The 9,821-nt window shown below is 46.7% G+C and overlaps 1 protein-coding gene across 2 annotated transcripts in view; it reads left to right on the top strand.

Annotated features, from left to right (window-relative positions):
- The window catches only part of Cxcr4 (C-X-C motif chemokine receptor 4), a 3,538-nt gene extending 449 nt beyond the window's left edge, over nt 1-3,089 (top strand). For both annotated transcript variants that reach the window (XM_031381302.1, XM_031381296.1), the window contains exon 2: nt 1,937-3,089. In XM_031381302.1, coding sequence (XP_031237162.1) covers nt 1,937-2,995 — 1,059 coding nt within the window. In that variant the 3' untranslated portion in view covers nt 2,996-3,089. The remainder of the gene's footprint in view (nt 1-1,936) is intronic.
- Nucleotides 3,090-9,821: the final 6,732 nt, after the last annotated feature.

The raw sequence follows: 9,821 nt of genomic DNA, 5'->3' as shown, positions 1-9,821 counted from the left end.
TTTTGAACAAGGGAGAGGGGCTTGCCCCCTGCCCCAGGACTCAGATCATCGTCTGGTCCTCTTGGAAACAGGAGTTTCTTTTGAGTTTCTTACATCGTGTGAATTTAGAGACTTTAGTCGGCGCGCGTAGGCACCACATCCCGGGTGAGCTTCGAACCGAAGCGTCTTGGAGCGGTTCTTGGCGTTAAGAGTGCGGCTCAGAAATTCCATACTCTGCAGACAGCGGAGCGCCCGTCTTCGGCGGGAAAACTTAACTAGCCTGCAGCGTCGCTTGCCTGGGGAGCGGGGTGGGGGGTGGGGGGTGCACAATCAGCGGCAGCCGCGGAGAGGTGACCGAACGTGGCCGCTTCTGGATGGAGTAGCCGCGCTTTGCGGGCGTCCGATCCGCCGCTTCCCCGCAGTGGCAAACGAGCCTCCCGAGGTCGGGATTGCCTTTAGGATCGTTCCTGAGAAAGGGTCCTGAGTCTGTACCACGGAGCTCCTGGCTAGGAGGTGTGCGGGGCTGGGCGGCGGCGGTTGGGGGACAGGAGGGCGTGTTGGGACCGCACCTGGGTCGTGCCGGGTCGCAGCAGGGATGAGCAGGTGCAAGCTTGGAGACTGTTTGACTGAGCCCCGGTGTTTTAACCGTCGGTGGTTTCCTGAGCCTTTTGAAACCCCCCTCGCTTAGGGAGGGTTTTTGTTTGGTGAATTTTTTTTTTTTTTTTCGTTTCCTCCGGCGGCGCGCAATTCAAAGGCGCTCGCGCTGGAGCCGCCCAATCTGTCGCTCGCACCCGGAGGGACGATCCTTGGCGCGCGGCCAGGAGGATCCCCTGGAACCGCTGCGGGTTGGTCGTCCGCCTGCCTGGGTGTGGTGGGCATCGGTGCCAGCCCGTAGGTGAGGGTGACTCGGACTTCGGGGTGCGTACGGTCTGGACCCCCCTCCAGCTTCCTACCTCGGACTTCAGTAGCTAACTGGGTCCGCTGCAGGATGGGAAGCGACCGGAAAAGTGAGGAAGTGAAACTTGGGGCGAAAACCACGGGGTGCAGACCCCGTGACTTTCCCCACCCAGGACAGTGTGACTCTAACGTCCCAGATATACCCAGTAATAAACATGGGGTTGGCAAGAGAGACCCACCTTCAGAGAAACGCGGGCATGGGCTGGAGTAGGCGAGTGCTGTTTGCTCGTTTCTAACACTCTGCTGACCCTAAACTCCCAAAGACTTTTTCCCATTATCCCGCTTTCTTCACTATGTAGGACTTGAAATGTAACGATTTGTGTTAGACAGACGTGAGAAAAACAAGGTTTTGCGCCTAAAAAGCTAAGTCTTTGGGGGACCCCCCCACACACACACCATCAAACTCCGTTTTTTTCTTTCTTTCCTCCTTTGGATAATCCTCATACAGAAACTTAATCCCATCTCCTCCAACACGGACTTTAACCCCACGCCGCTGCCGCTGGTTCCCACCGCAGAACGCACACCGCTTTGCGAGTGACTTCTTTGTGTGAATGGAGGATTTGTTTGTTTGTTTGTTTTGTTTTGTTTGTAGGGTTTTGGGGTTGGGTTTTTGTTTGTTGTTTTGGGGGGGTTGGGGCTTAACTTTTTTTCCTCCGAGGGTTTTTTTTTTATTTTCCTCTCGTAGGCGGGGCAGGAGAGCTATTCAAGACTAGGCTGGGAAGTCCTTAGACTCTGAACGTCCTTTTGTTCTAAGCCAAGACTCTCCTAATTGGTTCCACTAAAGAGGGCACCTAACAGTGACTGGTGGAAGATGGAGAATAGCAGTGGTTGCGGGATTCTGTGTTCTTTCTGGACCTTAGCCAGCCCTTTGCAGTTTCCCGGGCAAGGTTGGGTTAAAACCTGCAATCAATAACTAGCTTTTTATGCAGCAGCAACACTTAAAACTTGGGAAAGGCCTGTTGACCTTGGAGTGACGAGTCTGTCCCGGTTTCCTTTGCAGATATACACTGCTGATAACTACTCGGAAGAACTGGGGTCCGGAGACTATGACTTCAACAAGGAACCCTGCTTCCCGGATGAGAACGTCCATTTCAACAGGATCTTCCTGCCCACCATCTACTTCATCATCTTCTTGACTGGCATAGTGGGCAATGGATTGGTGATCCTGGTCATGGGTTACCAGAAGAAGTTAAGAAGCATGACAGACAAGTACCGACTGCACCTGTCGGTGGCCGACCTCCTCTTTGTCATCACGCTCCCCTTCTGGGCAGTCGATGCCATGGCTGACTGGTACTTTGGGAAATTTTTATGTAAGGCTGTTCATGTCATCTACACTGTCAACCTCTACAGCAGTGTCCTCATCCTGGCCTTCATCAGCCTGGACCGGTACCTCGCCATTGTCCATGCCACCAACAGTCAGAGGCCAAGGAAGCTGCTGGCTGAAAAGGCAGTCTACGTGGGTGTCTGGGTCCCAGCACTCCTCCTGACTATACCTGACTTCATCTTTGCCGATGTCAGCCAGGGGGACGTCAGCCAGGGGGACGACAGGTACATCTGTGACCGCCTTTACCCCGATAGCCTGTGGATGGTGGTGTTCCATTTCCAGCACATCATGGTGGGTCTCATCCTGCCGGGCATCGTCATCCTCTCCTGTTACTGCATCATCATCTCTAAGCTGTCCCACTCCAAGGGCCACCAGAAGCGCAAGGCCCTCAAGACGACGGTCATCCTCATCTTAGCTTTCTTTGCCTGCTGGCTACCGTATTACGTGGGGATCAGCATCGACTCCTTCATCCTTTTGGGGGTCATCAAGCAAGGCTGTGACTTCGAGAGCATCGTGCACAAGTGGATCTCTATCACAGAGGCCCTCGCCTTCTTCCACTGTTGCCTGAACCCCATCCTCTACGCCTTCCTCGGGGCCAAGTTCAAAAGCTCTGCGCAACATGCACTCAATTCCATGAGCAGAGGCTCCAGCCTCAAGATCCTTTCGAAAGGCAAGCGGGGTGGACACTCTTCTGTCTCAACAGAGTCAGAATCCTCCAGTTTCCACTCCAGCTAACACTTAATGCAAAGACATATATAATATATATATATGATAAAGAACTTTTTTATGTTCCACATTTTCCAGATATAAAAGACTGACCAATCTTGTACAGTTTTGTTTTGTTTTTTTTTATTGACTGTTGGAGTTTATGTTTCTCTAGTGTTTTCTGAAGTTTGACTTAATTTATATAAATACTGTTTTTTTTTTGTTTGTTCGTGTCACGTGAATGAGTGTCTAGGCAGGACCTGTGGCCAAGTTCTTAGTAGCTGTGTGTCTGTGTGTAGGACTGTAGAGGAAGAAACTGAACATTCCAGAATGTGTGGTAAATCAAGTAGAGCTAGAGGTGATCCTCAGCCATTGCTGCGCAATCTCGTCATTCCGAGGAACACCCCACCCCCACCCCCACCCCATTCTTAAGTTGTTTGGTTATGCTGTGTGACTTTTTTTTTTTCTGTAAAAGATGGCACTTAAAACCAAAGCATGAAATGGTATAGAAATGCTGGGGTTTTGTTTTTGGTTTTTTTTTTTTTTCAGTTTTCAAGAGTAGATTGATTTCAGTACCTACAAATGTACAGTCTTGTATTACGTTGTTAATAAAAGTCAATGATAAACCTTCTTGGTGGTGCGCTATGTTGTCATTTCTGCTGGCTATCAGTGATAATAATGTTTGGGAAAGTAGAATAATGAAGACATTTATGGCTTACCAGAGACCCTCCTGGGTGTGTCTATGTGGGCTCACATATGTGCACAAGCACGCATTTGGTCAACTTCACATGTTCCTCAGGACCTGTCACGCCTTGTTTTGCTTTGTTTTTTGTTTTGTTTTTTTGTTTTGTTTTGTTTTGTTTTGAGACAGGGTCTCTCACTGGCTTAGAACTGGATTTAAGTAGGCAAGGCTGGCCAGCCAGCAAGCCCTAGTGATCTAGCCACCTTCCTCTCTGGAGCTGGGATTAAAACATGCGCCAGGATTCCCAGCCTTTTACTAGTGTTTTGGGAATCGGCTGACGGGTTCTCATGCTTGTAACAGCAAGCACTCTGGGAAAGGAGCCATCTCTCCAGCCCCCGTCTTAAGTACTGGATATTTACTTAAGCTTTACCTTAAGAGGCATACTTTCTGCTTCTACTACTAAGGGAGCCCAGGCACAGAAAGCTTAAGTGACTGTATTTAAGATGAGGGACAGCAACAGCCAGTATTTCAAGGCCTGTGTGAAGAAGTTGAAGCCCTTACACTTTTCATCTCAGAAGGAGTGTCTCTCTTGGACGGAAAGCAGGATACACAGACGAGGTAGTGCTTGCATTTGGCTGCATCTTCCTGTCCATCCCATCTCAGTCGGGCTAGGGGGGCTGTGTAACATCTGGTGTAGACCTGAGGCTCAGAAACCCATGATAACTTTGATTTTCAGCTTACACAACCCAAACTTGACACGCTTTATCCCTCTTACCCAGTATTGCCACCCCAGAACACCTGGTCAGATGCCGGCTGAGTTGTTAACTGAACATGAGGCCAAAAGTGAATGTTTTCTTCATAAAATTAGCCATGCCCAAAATACCATCCTTGCAATACCTTCTATGCAAATCTCAGTACCTTTATCCTGACTCTTATTACAACACCCAGCATCTCCTGAAGGGCTCAATTAAGTTGGTTAAAGATCAGTGCTGGTGGGGTTTTTTTTTGGGGGGGGGGTGGTTCAAAGCTCTATTGAAGCAAGCGCTCCACTTTGCACAAGATTTGAGAGCCTTATGTAATAACCCAGAGCTATTTACACTAACATTGTGCAAGCCCCAAACTCTTGAGTAAATTGCAGGTCCGGTCTCCTGGAGACCGGAGAAGATAACTTCTCATCCCTACTGGTTTCCCCCTCGGAACATAAACAGGGTGCTTGTAGGCACGCACCCAGACAGTAAGCGATATATAATTAAGACAATATTTGGTCTTTTAGTAATTGTTTCTGGCACAGAAAAATCCATTTGGGAAGGAAAAATTGCAAGGCCTTATCTTTCTTAGGCAAATCACATTTGTTCAAGACAAATTATAGATCCTGTGAAGGGAAATAACTTAATTACTTAAAATAGAATCTAATTTAGCTGTACGTTTTTTTGCAGTAGCCTATGGATCTGGGGTAATTCATGCCGGTGTTCCTATTCCACTTGAGGACACAATTAGATTTTCAGGAGGAAATTATCTTGAGGTTTCTTGCCTTTCTCTGGGGAGTCTTAATTGGATCACGCTTAGACATAGTTTTCGCTGTGCTCGCTGGAAGGCTCGGTCTTAAAGCTATGACGGTTGTGGCAGGCTTCCCTCGAACCTGCTTTATAAATATTTATTCGCAGGGAGACAATAGGAGAAATCCTTGTGAGGAATTCTTTTCCTTTTCTCATCTTGGCTTGAAACCTCCTCACCCCAGATTCCTCTCCTTTGCCTTGGACCCCCAACAAAAGGAGCTTAGTCTGAACAAAATTCCCAGCACTGCCCCGTCTCCATGGATATATATGGCAGCCTCCCAGGGAACAAAGGCAGATAGCTCCTTCTCTAGAAAGAAAAGAAAAGAATTGGAAAAAAAAATCTTTTCTCCCTCCTTCCTCCAAAAGGGTGCCCCCACCAGAGTCATTCTCTGTCCCAACTCTCTCATGACGAGAGAGCCCCTCCAAAACCTTCCCTGCGTCCTGGTTGGTCTGGCAATGTGAGGACACTCAATCCGCTGGCCAGCCCTCACATGAAGCAACGGATTGTTCCTTGGGCTCCTCCTCCATGAATGGGGGCTCTTGAAGGTCAGTAATGTAGCTACAATTGTATAATGGAAGCTAAAATATTTAAATTGTATGCATGCTGCCAATAATGGTGTGAGCACGACTTCTGACTTACGAGTGATGTCAGGTCCCTAACTGGGCAGGAACCTAAATGGTTTTCATCTCGGAAAAACTTTTGTTTTCCTGAAATGCCACTAAGTGATCTATCTTTCAGGCCTATGGGCTTCCCAGCCTCCTTTCATGGTTATATTTGTATGAACAGATTCATTCCAGGGTGCTCTTTTAGAAGAAAATGGGCTTTGTTTTAATAATCGAACCAAGCGTCTGTGGTTTTTCTCCCATCTGATATTCAGATGCTAAGTAAAAGCTCCACAAACAATTGGGCATTATTGTTCAATGTGATGCTCATTTAGGAGAACCAAGAACCCCTGGAGACAAAATTCAAATTACCACAGAAAGCAACCCAGCATCCCCCACCCCCCCACCCCCACCCCGCAATGCTTAGAAATATACAACCTAGTGTCATAAGAGTGCACACAACTATCATGGATGGCCTCTTTTGTCAGTCAGCGCTAAAGAAAGTTCCTAGATGCCGTAACAGCATTCCCAAGAGCACAACCTCAGAGGAATAGTGGTGTTCTGGGGCCAAAAGTAAAGGCAATGAATTCTTTAAATGAAATAGTCATGGAGCTGGATCACCCTCCAGGTAACATTCTGAGAGGTTCTGGATATATCCTGAGTGATCCTATTGAACAGACCAAGAAACTGGAGCTGGAGACCAGACACATTACTTTTCATATCCTCTAATGTTCACAAAACTACCTACCTCAAAGAAGAACTACCTGGCCCAGAATATCAATGGTATTCCAACCTCAGAAAAACCTTTGGAAGGGTAGTAACTCTCTCAGTAAATCACTCACAGGGGAGGGAGTGGACACAGGCTGATCCACAGTACCTGATGGGCAACTGTCTTAGTTAGTGTTACTGCTGTGCACAGACACCATGACCAAGGCAACTCTTATAAGGAGAACATTTCATTGGGGCCGGCTTACAGGTTCAGAGGTTCCGTCCATGATCATCAAGGCAGGAGCATGGCAGCATCCAGGCAGACATGGTGCAGGAGGAGCTGAGAGTTCTACATCTTCATCTGAAGGCTGCTAGTGGAAGACTCACTTCCAGGCAGCTAGGGTGAGGGTCTTAAAGCCCACACGCACAGTGACACACCCACTCCAACAGGGCCATACCTTCTAATCCTGCTACTCCCTGGGCTGAGTATATACAAACCATCACAACAGTCATTTCCTATTTGGTGAGTTCAGGCCTCAAAATAAACAACAAAAAAATGTAGATGGCATCTGAAAAATGACAACCGTGGTTGACCTCTGTCTTACACACACACACACACATACACACACACACACACACTGCATACATGAGTACACATATAGACACCTGCACAGTCACATGCAAATATTCACACACAAACACATGCATGCACACACACACAAGAATCTCTTTTGAAAGTTATAGTGCTTATGAAAATAAGGATATGTACAGCCAGTATAACCTGTGTTTACATAATTAAGTTTATTTATTTCAGTGTGTGTGAGAGAGAATGTGTGTGTGTGTGCCAAGGCACGAGTGTGGAAGTCAGAAGACAACTTATAGGAGTTGACAATCTCCTTTCAATATGTGGGCCCCTGGGATCAAACTCAGGTTGCTGGCTAGGCCACAAGTGCCTTTACCCACTCAGCCGCCATTGCCAGACCCAAACCAGAGTAATTCCACAAAATAACATGAATGCATGAAGGCTATTGAATGCTTTGCTCTACCAAAATCCAGAAGCTGAAATCCCATCGCCTTAAAGGGATGGCCTTGAAGCGAGACCACTGGGAAGAGACGGGTCATAGGAGCTAGGATTCCTGATCAGGATCGGTGCCCTAGAACCTGGCTAGCCTCTTAGATCACAGAGGACTCAGCTCAAAGCCCCATCACCTGTGGACCACAAAGCAGGCCCTTGCCACATACCGAATCAGTTAGTGCCTTAATCTCCACTTTCCCAGCCTCCTGAGAAATATGTTTCTGTTGTTGCTCAGGAATCCAACCTAGTATATGCCCTTAACAGCAGGTGGAGAGTTTCCGTAAGACAGGATTCCAGATTCTTCCCCTAGCCTTGGCTGCTGGATTTCACTCCAAGGCTCGGTGCTCCTTCCCTGATATTCAGCTCACACAGTCCTAGCTATCCATTCTAACAGTTTACAACACTTCCTGGTTTTCTTCTTTTAGGACAAGCTGGGAATGATGAGGGAGCAGCCCATTCTTCCACTGACTGCCATTGATTCAGAATCCTGTTAAGTCAGACAATTAAAATCTTGTAAACCTTCTGGGGGAGGGGTGGAGACCTCAACTGTAAATGCCTGCTAGCTGCACACCAACTAGAGGGATCTGCTTGGTGGGGGGGGGGGCACATAAGGGGAAAGAAGTTTTCAAAACCAAACAAACAAAGGTGTTCAAGCAAACTATGCCAGGTGCCTCAGTGTTTATCTAACAGAGTTGGTGTGTGATTAAGTTGATTTACATACTGCAGTTCAACTAACCAGAACCCAGCTCATCAACACTCTTCGTTAAAGAAAATTACTTCCTCATATGTGACTCTGTCAGGAAGAAAATCATACATACTGAGAGCCGCTGAAACTCAGGCGCCCTTACTGAGGATACAAGAGTCCTGCCAGGTAGATAGCCCTGTCTCTGTCTTCAGGAGAGGACACTACAAAAGAAATTAAACAACAAGTGAAAGGCTGTTGCTTTCCCACTCCATACAGTAAAGATGGCATTGGAACTGAACCTCTCAGTTCTGAGGCATGTTCTCAAGTTCTTATCATAATCAGTGTGTGTGTGTGTGTGTGTGTGTGTGGTGTATATGTTCTGTCTCTCTGTATCTCTTTCTGTCTGTCTGTCTCTATTTGTCTGTCTCTATCTGTCTGTCTGTCTCTCTGTCTCTCTCTCTCTCTCTCTCTCTCTCTCTCTCTCTCTCTCACACACACACACACACACACACACACACACACACATTTGTATGCTTTGAGATAGGATCTCACGTAGCCCAGTCTAGCCTCAAGCAGCCAAGGCTAAGTGCTCCCTCCTAAGTACTGGAATTGTATATTTGAACCACTATGCCCCGTGTAATGCGTGCTGGGAACCATACCCAGGTCTTTGTGCATACTAGGCAAGCACTCTCCTGACTGAACCACATCCTAGCCTTATTAATCCAAGTTAATTTACCGTTCCTTTCCAGTCCTAGATGATGACAGTAATGGTTACCACCACTGGCCGATGACATACACCAAGGACTTTGATGATTTCATCTTTATAGATGAACTATCTCTGCACAGTAGGGATTATTACTGTTGTATAGACAGAGAGGCAGAATCATAGAACACTGTCTGAAGCTAACCCAAAGTCACATACTAAAGTCACAAATGCTAAAACCTGGATTTAGACAAGGCAGTCTAACCTGCAGTAAGCCTCTTTATCACTTTGGGGTCTGGTTAACTCCTTTGTGTCATTTAGTATTCAAAGAACTGACCGTGAGATCAAATAGATCTTTTATAGAGCTATGACTGGGCGGGGGGCGGGGTGGGGTGGTGAGAGGAAGCAAAAAGATTGGGTGTTAGAGATCAGTCTGGACTATATAAGATTACTGCCTCAAAATAATAAAAAAAACAAAAGTTCATCCCTTCTCTTTGATATTTTTCAGGTTTAAACAGTAGACATTTACCTGGTCCTATTTACACTTTTAAAATTTTATTTATTTTTTTATGTGTACAAGTGTCTTGCCCGTATCTATGTCTGTGCACAATGTGCATATGCTTCCCTCAGAGGCTAGAAAAGGGTTTTAGCTCCCCTGAGATTGTAGTATAGACAGCTGTGAGTTGCCACATGGGAATTGAACCCAGGTCCTCTGGAATAGCAGCCAGTGTTACTGCTGAGCCATCTCTCCAGCCTCCAGTTTTTCTTTTCAAAGCAACAAACAGATACTGAACTTTTAGAGATTTTTAAAATTTAGATTTTTCACTGCTGCTTCTTGTAATGC

This window comes from Mastomys coucha, unplaced genomic scaffold (assembly GCF_008632895.1).
Source record: "Mastomys coucha isolate ucsf_1 unplaced genomic scaffold, UCSF_Mcou_1 pScaffold1, whole genome shotgun sequence".
NCBI classification, from domain to species: Eukaryota; Metazoa; Chordata; class Mammalia; order Rodentia; family Muridae; genus Mastomys; species Mastomys coucha.
Note: the sequence above shows the minus strand (reverse complement) of the source record. Positions and strands in the feature narration are given on the sequence as shown.